At 51.2% G+C, this 12,206-nt stretch overlaps 1 protein-coding gene across 1 annotated transcript in view; it reads right to left on the bottom strand.

Annotated features, from left to right (window-relative positions):
• Window positions 1-10,052, bottom strand: part of XRN2 (5'-3' exoribonuclease 2) — a 32,428-nt gene extending 22,376 nt beyond the window's left edge. Inside the window, exons 1-15 of the mRNA XM_042038879.1 lie at window positions 9,922-10,052; window positions 5,560-5,687; window positions 5,359-5,470; window positions 4,964-5,075; window positions 4,158-4,216; window positions 3,989-4,078; window positions 2,932-3,004; window positions 2,789-2,839; window positions 2,474-2,631; window positions 2,010-2,084; window positions 1,784-1,917; window positions 1,640-1,697; window positions 1,443-1,550; window positions 745-789; window positions 315-446 (exon numbers count right to left, since the gene is read on the bottom strand). Of these exons, the coding sequence (XP_041894813.1) occupies window positions 315-446; window positions 745-789; window positions 1,443-1,550; window positions 1,640-1,697; window positions 1,784-1,917; window positions 2,010-2,084; window positions 2,474-2,631; window positions 2,789-2,839; window positions 2,932-3,004; window positions 3,989-4,078; window positions 4,158-4,216; window positions 4,964-5,075; window positions 5,359-5,470; window positions 5,560-5,687; window positions 9,922-9,996 (1,410 nt within the window). The 5' untranslated portion in view covers window positions 9,997-10,052. The remainder of the gene's footprint in view (window positions 1-314; window positions 447-744; window positions 790-1,442; window positions 1,551-1,639; window positions 1,698-1,783; window positions 1,918-2,009; window positions 2,085-2,473; window positions 2,632-2,788; window positions 2,840-2,931; window positions 3,005-3,988; window positions 4,079-4,157; window positions 4,217-4,963; window positions 5,076-5,358; window positions 5,471-5,559; window positions 5,688-9,921) is intronic.
• Between the last annotated feature and the right edge of the window lie 2,154 nt (window positions 10,053-12,206).

Genomic DNA, 12,206 nt, shown 5'->3' with positions numbered 1-12,206 from the left:
ATATTTGTCGTAATTGTTATTTAAAGTGAACAGGACTTCTAGCAGAGCACTTCTTCCCTGTCTTCCCTCACTAACACCACCTTGCCCAAAACTTCATCCGTGTCTCTCCTTTCCCCAGGGAAAAGCATCATTCCAAGCAGGAATGAAGAAGACAATTTTATTCAAGCAGGCTTAGAAAAATCAGTCATTAAAAGCCACTTCCTCGAAGAATAATGTTTTAGGTGTCAGCTTTTCAAGAAAACCCGACGGGGCAGAGAAAAAGGTGCCTGGAGTATTTCCTTTCTCTGTGCCAACACCTCTGAACATGTACTCACAGAGTTCTGCCTGTCATGCATCCTCATCTCAAAGGCAGCTTGTCGAGGGTTACTGATTGCCTGCGGGCTGGATCGATTTCCCAGGGCTTGAGGGGAAAACTGGCCACCAGGAATAAAGGAAGGCTGATCCCTCTGCAAGATAAACACACACGAGGCTGCTGAAAGAGCTGTGTGATCTCCCCAGCACTGAGGTGATGCTCTCCCACAACTGTCAGACTAACATTATGTGGAACTGAATACACAAGGGCCCATTCTTAAAATATCCAAATAGCAAAAAAAACCTCAACGTAATTTAAAATTTTTAAACTTCAAAATAGTTCACACGCAGGCCAGAAGACACCATGATCACACCTGCAGTTCCAACCTCCAGAAACAGAAGTAGACATTTTAATTCTTGCTAGTTTCTGCACTGGGTAAGGAGTTCACTTACCTTCAATCTTTTCCTTTTCTCTTTCTGCCGTCTTTTAAAGTTATCCTAAACAAAGAACAAAGTGAAATAAAGTCAGTCAAGGACACAAATTCCTTGGAAAATGGTTTCCTTATAATCCTCAACTGACCATGCCACAAGGTTTTCAGGGAATGTTCTGAATGAGACACAGGTCAATTCTTGTGTCTGTAAACCCAACAGAAATGGGATGGAATTTCCTAACCCTACCCTGAAAATCTATGGGGGAAAAAAACCAGCTGGGAACTCAAAGCCCCAGAGCTCTGGTAATGGCTTAAACCATCTGCTAAATTTAGCTGTAGCCTTACTCGGGGCTGACAGCAGTGTCAAAGGACACAGACTCCTTGCCTGCAGTGCAGAGCTGCCCAAAGAAAGTGTCAAAGACACATTAAAGTCTCAGAAACAGGGAAAGAGAACTCGAGAAAAGGTTTTTTTCATTCTGTGATTCCTGGGCCAACTGAAAACCTGAACGTCAAACTGGCATTTCCAGGAAAAGAAGCTCAGCTGGAAGCACAAGATTATTTTTTGAGCATGGAAGAATTCACCAGCGATTATAACAAAGAAAATACAAAACCTGGCTTTGTTTTTTTTTCCTCCTTATTCTCTTAAAGGAGTGTCTTTGGCTAACAGTAAGCGATTAAAACCGAACTCCAAGAACGTAAGAGCAGCAACAAAATAATTACATCGTCGTCTTTCCTCTTTTTGAAAATACTGTCTTCAACCTCCCCAACAGCCAGCATGATCATCTGGACCCGCTGCAGGTTCACAAACCCACTTTCAGTGAGGTAGCCCTGCAGGTCAGAGAACAACAGAGGTGAGAAACAAGCCCGCTCTGCAGCACACAGGCGGGTATTTTTAAAGGAAGAGGAAGGACTCTCACCCCGGTTTTGTGCACCACGTTTTTATAGATGTTAACCAAGCGATCGATCGCTCCCTCCCTAAACACAAACCACAGGGTGAGACTGGCGCCAGTTAAAAGCACAGGAGCCGTTCTTGCAGGGAAAGAAAACACATTCTCATGTACCTGATCTCCAGAGATGGCAGATGAGGGAGGAAGTCGTTCCCCACAAAGAAGCACATGAAGACCCAGTCATCAACACTCCTTTCAAAATCAAAGGTGAAAGGCAAGCTGGCCATCGTGAGCTCTCTCTCCAAATACTGCAACACACACGCACACAGGAGAAAGGAGCTTAGGAAACGCAGCCCAGGGTCTGAAGTGGCATTCACAGCAAGCGGCTGCTGCACCTCACCTCTCGCAGGACACACAGGCGGATGAAGATGAATTCCTGTTCCGACATCAGCAGGGTGTCGGCGAACTGATCATGCTAAAACAGAGGGGACTCGCGTTAGATCCCAGCGCATCCCAGAGCTTCTCCAGCCCCACTTTCACGGCTTGCTGAGAGAGGGGTTAACAGGGATCCAAGAACCGGCTCCCAAGCCCTTGTGCCAAGCGTGTACCTTGCTGCTCTGCACCTACGTTTAGTTCTTGATCCTTTTTTCTCATTCGGTGGGAAAACCCCCGAACGACAAAACACCACAAGGGAGGGTGTCAGGTTTGGCACGATACTTTTGTGGTTTTACTTCCAAGAGGAAAGCCAGGTATTCCCAATAACAATTCGCATCATGCTTCAGCCAAAATCAACAGCAAGAACGATTTGAGGATCACCTTCTACACTACAGTTTAAAAAAATCCTAGAAACAGCAAAATTCTTACCTTTCCTTGTTTTTCTCTGGGCAGACCTTGGCAATCCTTAACCTCATGCCCCATCTGGTTACAGAGAGCACACGGCTTGGGTTTATTTGGTTTGAACTCTTCCCTAATGATGGTGAAGTTTGGTTCGTGCGTAGCTAAGCCAAGCATGATCAGATCAGCTACCGAGCAAGAGAGAACAATAAAACGTGATGAAGGATAAACATCATTGAGTTTTGGGGCTTTTTTTAGAAAAAAGTTTACAAGCAAAGTAGGTTCTGCCTCAACCAAGACGTTGATGTGATCACCCAGAAACCACAAAAGCAAGAGGGAACTCACCGTCAGCCCCACACAGACAGTGGTGAGTGTTCGGGTCGTGGTTTGGTTGTGCTGCACAAAAGAAAATTGCATTTTGTCAAAGTCGTGCCAAGTGAGTTCTTACTGACCGCACCTTAAAATGTCCACATTAATTGGAATTTTACCTCTTTGCCTCCTGATGTAATCCATGATTTTATGTTCCCCTTCACCAGGAGCACTGGCGTCCGACAAAATAACCTGAAAAACATCCAAACCACGTCGGCAACTAATGATGCCGCAGGAAAAAACCAGTAACGTATGCACTGAACACAGCACCTGACTCATGAATACCTGAAACTCTAATTTGTGGCCTCAACTAAAATAACGTGACTTAGGATGAAATTATTTTACAAGCATGGAACCAGTGAAGAGACCCTCACTTTCCTCTGGCAGTTCCAGGCTGAAGCTGACGTTGATTCAAATTCCACTGAAACAATCACATCACCTTGGACGTGTCCTGATAAACCATCAGGGCAACGAAACGAGCACTGCAGAACTCGCAGATTCAGCTCATTGATGCACTGGAACATGACCTCGTCACCCCGTCCTCTCCCTGCCATCCTGACGAGCATTAGTGTCCACAAACCCCCATCTGATGGGGGGAATCGAGCAGAGCCAACTGCCCCTCACATTAGAGCACTTGAATGGTCAGCTCATGCCAAAATAACACAGGCAGCTGCATTTCCTGCCTGCTCTGCTCCTTGTGTGCACAGAACCGGGGGAGTGCAGCGGTTGGGTAAGAAGAGGGGAGAATCTCCAAGCCCAGAAAGCTGACGTGTGTTATTTTCACTGCCTGCCATTAGAGCCACAGAGAAAATGCAGCCGTGCTGAGGGAGCAACTAGAAAAGAGAAAACAGCGCCAAAACCACAACTACAATGTATCTTCACACTTTCCCCGACAGCAGAAAAAGTATTCCTCAAGCCCTGTCTCCCATGAGGGGAAATTGCGGCTTTCAGCAGCACACCTTGGCCCTTCAGTGAAATCACAGCAAATGGTGCTGGGAGATGGAGCTATCAGCACGAAATGGACCTCCAAAGTCCCAGCAGGACGTGCAGATCAGCCTGCTGTCAGTAACAGCTCGGAGCCAGGCCAAGAGACAAACCTGTCCAATTTCTACTGCTCTTCAGCTGGATCCCAAAGAGCTCCTTCATTTCCCTCAAGGGTGAAAGTGGCGAACTTACTGTCAGGTTCTTCCAGCCCGGGTCGCTGTTCAGGCGGTCGGCGATGTAATAGCGGAGGCATTTAGCGAGATTGTCCATAAACTCGGTTCCCTAAAAAGGGTTGGGAGGGAAGAAATTAAACCTTCATTCAGCCCCTGGCAACCGCTGGCTACAGGGCCACGCCACTCACCGGGGTGATACAGTTGCTGTCAAACCTCTCCTTCACCTCCTCTGGAGGCAGAAAGCCACCTGGAGCAACAGAAACAGAGTTTTTGAGTTACGTCCAGATGGACCCTTGCCAACATTTTTGCATGAGGAAACCCAGACAGCTCCCCTGGGAATAATTAACTCACTGAAACCAGTCTGTTTAATAAAATTCCCACAAAACAAAACGAAACCAGCTCTTACCACTGTACTATCTCCTCCACCCTACAGGTGTTACCACGTTTACGAACGCTGTTACTTCAGCAAAGTGATTTCAAAGCCCAGACAGCAGCAGCACACTCCCCTCTCACTCCAGCTGTGTCACCACCACCCTCAAAGTTGCTCTGACTTCTGTTTCCTCAGTGAATTTAGAGCTTCCACTGTCAAGTAACTCCCCTTGCTGGCAGCTCATTAACCCTGTGCGGGAGTACTTCCATCCGATCCCTGCTTTTAAGCCTCAATCCTCCTTTCATCAAGCCCTACAAACGTGTACTTCCTTCCATAAGGGTTTCGGTTCTTTCCCACTGCATTTATCCCCGCTCTTCTGTTCAATCTATTTTCAAAAGGAATTAAGAGCACTCAACACAAACTCATTTCAGGCAGGAGACCGAAGAAGAAAAAGATGACATTTTGTCTCAGTTCTTAACTTTGGAAAACACAGATCCAGCCTTCCCCGGGCTTGTTCTCCCCTTTTCCCGGCAACGCACACGCGCAGCCCCGTTCGAAACCTTGCCGCGGCGATCAAACAAGGTGCTTCTCGTGGGAGAGCCCCTGAGAAGGTCACTGCCCTACCTTTGGCCAGAATTTCTTGTCGGATTTTTTGCTTCTCCTCAGCAGCTTCCATGCCCTCCTTTGAGGCTCTGAATCTCCTGGACCGCTGTTGATTCATTTTGGCACGTGGAGCCTGAAAGAAAAGTATGGAAAACCTCGGGTCACCTGGGACACCCGGACAATGTCTCCTGTCCTGAGAGCTGCTTCAGGCTACAAGTTATTGACAGAGGTGATTTCTCATCAGACCTACTGAAGGCCAGGCTGGACGGAGCAACCTGTGCCGGTGGAAGGCGCCCCTGCCCACGCGGAACCAGGCGATCTTTAAGGTCCCCTCCAGCACAAGCTGCTCCACGACTCTGCCGTACTGAGGGGAGACGAGGATTCTACGGCTGGGAACTGAAGGTGTCCATACTCACCACTCCATCTATGGCCATGTAAAGGAGTCTCCTGGGTCTCACAATGTTGAAGATCCTGTCGATGTACTCAAAAATCGCCACCATCATCTCATCTTCGTTTTTGGGCGCCGGCCTAAAACACAGAGCAAACTCGATTTAACCCCTGAAACGCCGCCAGTGAAGGCAGGCGTTACCTGTGAAGAGCCCCACAAAGCGCCTTACTTGTCCTCTGGGTGCGTGCAGGGGTGAATGATGCCGTTCATGTCCAGGTAGAGGTTGTCGAACTCCACCTCGTTGGGGTTGGCTTTGCTCGTGTCGATGGGGACCTTGACACCATTGCACTCTTTGGCCTGGGGACGCAGTCAGGACAAGGATTTCAGCACAAATAACCAGCAGCTATTCACACACAGGTTCACAAAAGCCTACTTCGGCCGCAGAAGGAAAAGATCGCAGTGAGCAGCCACATCACCTGGAACTCTTCACTGTTAAACAGCACCACTTCCTACAGCTGCTTTCAACCACAAAGCACTGCTGACGAGAGAAGTTCCCGTGTCCCTCGGTATTCCTTCCTCCCAAACCACCCGGAGCCACCCGCGTGTCTGAACTATTTCAGCAGTGGATCCTTCAACACCCCCAACAACCACGGTCACTTTTGTTTCCTCACCCTAACTTCTGGTTTGTTTTGTCTGGGCCTTTGCTGCTGTTGGGTTTGTGGCTGGGTTTTGTGGTTAGTTTGGTCAAAAGGCAGTTAGCAACACTCTGATTCTCCCTTCCAAGGCAACACCACCAGCCACACCTGTAACACACCGGATTAAATCCCAACAGTGTGGAAGCGACAGGAGCCGAGCAAGGAAAAGCCTGATGGTTTTCAGAGGAATTCTGGCTGGAACGGGTCATAACGCACCACAAAGGTGGAACAAAGTGGGCTCTTGAGCAGCTGGGCATAAAGCCAAGTTTAAAACTGAGTGGCATGTTCTGAGGTGAAGGCTATGGTCCCAGGATTGCACGGGACAGGGAAAACCGGGATACCGCCAGTTCTCCCATCACATGGAGCTTGGAAGCTGCTGCTGAGCCAATATCAAGCACTTCCCTGAACTTCTGTCTGCAGACTGCCTGCTACTCACTGAGTGAGTTCCCCACATCTCTAACATGGATTCAGAAGGAAAAAAACCCCAAAACTTACAGATCATGCTGTCAACTTCAGACAATTTTCCTGCTTAAAGCAGCAGCAGGACTGGCTGAGCTTATCCCCCTCTTAAAAGGCCAAAATTAAACCCTCCAAAGCCTTTCTCTGGTATTTATATTTGGCCCAGTTATGCTGGCAGATGACATCCCCGAGCACTGTTTGCTCCCTCTGCTGAGCTCTCTGGACACACACACACACTCTCAGGTGGTGTGGTTTTAGCAGAAACTAAGTGTTGGGTGCAAACATTGTACCCTACTGCAGGCCACCCCCCGGGGTCTCCTGCATGCCCCCCCCACGCTCTCCCCCGAGCTAAAGGGGATTCGGAAGGAATGGCAGCCCCGGGAGGCAGGAAACGAGCCCCCCTTCACAAACCCGTGGGGGTTTTCATGCAGCAGCCTGCTGGAAGGCTGAAGCATCTGGCAGCGATATCTCTTGTGATATAACTAAACTGTTCGCTTCTCATCCACGGCCTCTATTGAAACCATTGAAAACAGATCTTCAAACATGATACTTTAGTTGCAGCTTTATTAATTCCTGTCCATTTGGTTAAGAATATTCTCTCCTGGATTTTTTATTATCTTCAAGATCTTCCTCTCATTCTTCCTGCTCAGCTTAAGAAGAAGATTATTTCTTTTTCTTAAATCTGATTAATCTAGCAAGGTAAGAGAACAAGGATCAACTTTTCAATATTTCAAAGAGACAAGCTACAAAGATAGATACAAAATTTCTGATTAGAGAGATTTACAGCAATCCTAAAACACACACGGAGCTGATGACATCGTGAGAGAAGCTTAAATTCATCTACAGTAAGACAAACTACAGCTTCTCCCTGCTGTCCTAGTCCACTCTCAGATTTATGACCAGATTTGAATATAAAAAAATGTTAATGAATGCGATTTATCCGTGTGCTGTCCTGGCTGTAATTGCAACGTGCTCTTGAGTTGGAACAAGGCAACGTGGATGAGGACAGCAGCAGCTGCCGCTTCACTGGCGGCAAATCGAACCCAAGGAATTGGTTGTGTCCCCCCATTTATTTTAACAAAGAACTTTGGCTGCTACAAGCTCAGTTACCAAAGACCGAAAAAAAGGGGACACACCATCAGTAAAACCAGGGCTACACAAACCTTTGTTTGGCCTAAACGTGAGAGCAGCTTTGGTTACGGGGAGATAAATCTAAACACTCACAAATGTGCCGAAAAGGGCAAATCTGCTCTCAGAGGAAACTGCCCTGACCTGTTACAGATGTAACTGCTGCTTAAATGCTGGCTGCTCTCAGGTGACGGGTCTGGAAGGGTTATTATCCAGGAACAGCTGGATCACCACCACAGCCCCTGCACCGGGGCTTCCCAGAGCCTCAGGACAGCTCACAGCAGGGATGACACAACCCAGGAGTCTGGTGCAGAGACCAGCAGAGCCAGCGCTGCTGGAGCTCAGCATTAAGGGAAAAAACTGTAAAGCCCACAACCCCCTCCTTTTTCTATAAAAATTTCCAGACAGATTCTTAGATCTTAATTATCCCCCATTAAAAATTCACTTCTTGCAGCGACAGGTAAGATAAACCTCCCAGCTTGCTGAGAGGGGCTGAAATCACAGCTGCAATAAAACCACAAGAGCAACTGACAATTTTAGCCAAACCTCCTCTGTTTCGCTGCCTGAACCCGAAGCACGGCAGCGCCCTGGGGAAGCACGGAGCTGAACATCCTGCTGCAGGCAGGCCGGGCACCTCCGCAGCCTCCACATGGAATTCCATGCCTTTGCCCTCTTTTCCCCCATCTCCTCCACCGTGAAGCTCCCACACTTCATCTCCTTCCCAGGCGTTTCCCCAAGGGGAGGCACACCTTGGAAGGAGGAGCAGAAGCCCTGGCACAAGCTCTGAACTCTGCAAAGCAGGGTTCGGGAAGGGCAGAACGCAGCCGGTACAACCCAACAAAAGAGAACACAAATTATTTGGAGGAGCAGTTTGGGAAGCAGGAACTCCAGAGCTTGCCTTCTCAGAAACACCCTGAGTTAGCCCTGAGGAGGAGAACTTGCCATGCTCAGGGCACAGTAAATCCAAGGGAGACCCCCCCGCTGCCATCCTCCCTGTCCCCTCCCACCGTGTCCCACAGGATGGCACAACACTCCCGCGGCTGCAGGGATGTGCCTGAAGGAACCAGCCCACAAAAACCCACGTAAACGAACATCATCTCAGCTGCAATACTGCCTGGAAAGGCACCTGTGGGACCCTGCAGCAAGGCTGTGCCACAGCCTTCACCGAAACCTCCTCCTGCTGCTACGGCAAGCCAGGTTTCAGAGGATGCCTTTGGAACAACCAGCTCCCTGTCCGGCCAGGAGATGTTTATCCTGGGCTAGAACACACCAGCAACGAGACAAACCCTGCCCTGAGGCTGCTCCAGGTTACAGAGCGCCAGCACCTGCTCGGATGCAGTGTGACATCCCAGGCTTGGGGCGGTTCTCCAAACAATAAAGCCCCAGGGAAAAGCAGGGAGCTGCAGAACAACGAGTAAGACCCGCAAATGACGCGGCTGTGGGGATTACGCAAGAGTCAGGAGGCTGAGAGCCCGAGGAAGCAGGGAAGCGCCTGTGGGTATCCCAAGAACCCCCTGCAGCTCCAAGGCACAGCTCAGCTCCCCCTCCAAAGTCCCCTTCCCGCCCTGCCTCCTTGTGCTGCCCATCCCTGGAGCAGGATCCGCCTGGAAACAGGGAGGCTGAGGAGCTTCCAGACCCTCAGGCTGCTTTAAACCACTTCCTTGGCGTTTTCTCACTCGTTCCAAGACAGGCAGCTGCGCTCCCGAAGCGGCTTCTGATTCCCAAAAAAAGTTGTGGAAAAGCAGGGACTGTGAGAAACAGAGAGGAAACAGCAAAAAGCACCCCCCCCGTTCCCTACTCAAGCTTCACCAACGCCACGAATCCCACTTTTCCGGCCCGAAGTCGCAGGAAGGCAGAGCCGGGAAGGGCTGGAATTGCAGCGAAGCGGCTGGAGAGGGGGAAAGTGGAGGAGAAGCCCGGTTCCCGCTCCGAGCGCCCATTCCCACTTCCTCCACGTGCGCATTCCTCCCAGGAGCGCTCACGCGCGCCAGCGGGAAGGAGCGAGGGGCTGGGATAACTCCTCCCGCACAGCGGCCGCTTCCACCGGGATTACAGCTCCGGAAAAGAACTCCGAGAGCCCAAACCTCCCCAAACCCCAAACAACACCCAAACAAAGCCCCAGCCCGCCCGCCCACCCACCCACCGAGCCGCCCTGGAAAAGCCCCGGGGGAGCCCCCGGGGGCCCGGCGGGGACTCAGCACCGGGGGCTGCACCGCTGCGGCCCAACCGGCCCCGACCCCCCGCGCCCGCCCCGCCGAGCCCCGGGGCGGCCGCCGGCGGGCCCGTGCCGTGCCGGGCGGCCGGCTCACCTTCTCCTCGACGCAGTTGACGATGATGGAGGGGTACTTGCGGCTGAGCCAGCGGAAGAAGGCCGGGACTCCCATGGCGCGGGACCGGGACGGGCCGCGGCGAGCGGGACCGGCGGCACTTCCGGGGTCGGGGGGCGGCGCGGGGCACGCCGGGAAGGGGCGGGGGCGGGACGCGCGGTCACGTGGGGCGCGCGCCCGCGGCGCCGCCGGCGCCATCTTAGGTGTGGGCTGAGGGCACGGCAATGGCGGCCTGAGGGGAAGCGGGGGGCGTGAGGGGAAGCGGGGGGCGTGAGGGGACGGCCCCCCCCAAAACGTGTCTGGGCAGCTCCTGGGGCACGAAAGGGACACCCAGAGGGAAAAAGCAAAGCCTGAGGGCACAAAAGTGATATCCAAGCGGAAAAGCAAAGCCTGAGGGAATGCCAACTCCTGAGGCGCCCTCACACTCAGCCAGGACACAGAGTGTGACAACTTCCCTCCAAAGCCAGCCTTAAACGAGCAGTTTGACAGGAAAAACACCCTCCCTTGCTAATAAAAAGCAAGTGTGGGGTTCCTTTGGCCGCACACGCAGCAGTGTTGCCCAACAAGGCAGTAATTAAGAGAGACATCGATGATTTATTTCAGTGCTGTGTGAGCCAGGTGCTCGGTGTGTTCCATAAATCCAGCACAACCACCGGATTTCCACCACCACTATTTATACACAGAAATCCAAAGCTGCAAACCTCCCAAACACAGCCCTTCCTTTAGGATTGATCAGTAATTTCCACATGAGTTACGTAACCCCAGCCAACTCCTCCTCATGCTCAGGGGAAGGGTCTGCACCTCTTTTTGACCTGGAGGTGTGAGTTTTAGTGTGACAATGAACATGGTTCAGCTATAGGATACACGGAATTGATTGGAGTGTTTCAACAAGTTAGGAACGTACACAAAGACAGGCCTCAACATCTGGGTTTACTACGTCCTCGAAAGTAGTAGCTTGGTAGCTCCAGGGTGTCCTTGAGGAAAGGATGCGCTAATTAGGTCTCTACGCGAAAGTGCGCAAAGATCGTACATTAAAGAACATCCTGACTTCAGACAATTCCAATATATTCCGCATTTTGCAACAACAGGAGCGATTCAGGGCATGGCTGCTCTGTGCCTTCTGAGGGGACGTTTCCGGTGGGAAACGGCTCGGTGTGATCCGTGAGAGCGGCACGAGGCAAAGAGCCCCCGTCCCCTCGCTCTGCCCGTGGCATAAGCAAATACTGTTAATTCATGGCCGTTTGACGGCGCTGCAATGGAATCAAACGGTCGGGAATTAAACGGGATTAACACGAGGCAGGTTTTGCTCCACCGTGTCCCGTCCCCGCACACCAGCTCCGTTAGCAGGGCAGCCACGGGGCCGAGGACAGGGAAGAGCGGCCCGGGAGTCATTAACTAAAATAACAAAATCTCAGCAGTGCTTGCCGAGTCAACGCCGCCAGTTTGGGGAGCGGAGGGGAACCTTGGTACCTGGCTAATTCTCTGTAGAACAAATTAACCCAATATTGTGTCTCTCATTATTCTTATCCTCACTTGGCTGTTGTTAAGCCGTTTTCTGTTGTCGTTCCTCTCAATAAAATCTGTGACTTGAATAAATTTCGCCTACAACTTTGTAGTGGCGCCACACCTGTGGTTATCAGCTGAAGATTGTCCTTTGTCTGTTCCTGACGAAACGCTCCCTGATTGAAGCTTCCTCTTGTCGTGCTTCTCCTCCTGGAATTTTGTAGGGAGCACGGCAGCTCAGCGTTAACATTTTGTTTGTATTGATGAGCAGTCAGTTTTTTTCTGATAATGCCGAAGGAAACAGAAGGCTGGCGGACGCAAACGGAACGCGGTCGTCTTATCTTATAATTACTTGGGTAAACAAGCGCTGCAAAAATTAATACTGCAACCTTGGAAAGTTGGTCTGAGCACCAGCAGCTGCACCGGGCCGCGAGCCTGGGCCTCGCCCCCAAACTGTGCATCCGTGAGCACAGCACAGAGCAGCGCGGCGCACCCGCGGCAGGAGCAGGGAAGGCTTCCCGCTCAGGCACTTCCCGCGGATGAGTGGCGTGCCGATGGAAATCTGTTGGGGCTGTATTGATTCCAGTCCCCCTGTCCGTCAGCGTCACCTGCCATCAGCCCCGGGCTGGCGGCGTGACAGCTGTGAAGGAGCACGGGGAAGTTGACTGGCAGGATGTTTTGCATCTAATGAGTCTGTGCACAATAAGAGTATCATAAATAACGCTGCGAAGGAACTCGGCTATCGCTCCGACACCGAGAGGCAG

This window comes from Corvus kubaryi, unplaced genomic scaffold, assembly GCF_017639235.1.
Source record: "Corvus kubaryi isolate FWS band 111438036 unplaced genomic scaffold, C.kubaryi_AGA036_p1.0 37393, whole genome shotgun sequence".
NCBI lineage: Eukaryota > Metazoa > Chordata > Aves > Passeriformes > Corvidae > Corvus > Corvus kubaryi.
Note: the sequence above shows the minus strand (reverse complement) of the source record. Positions and strands in the feature narration are given on the sequence as shown.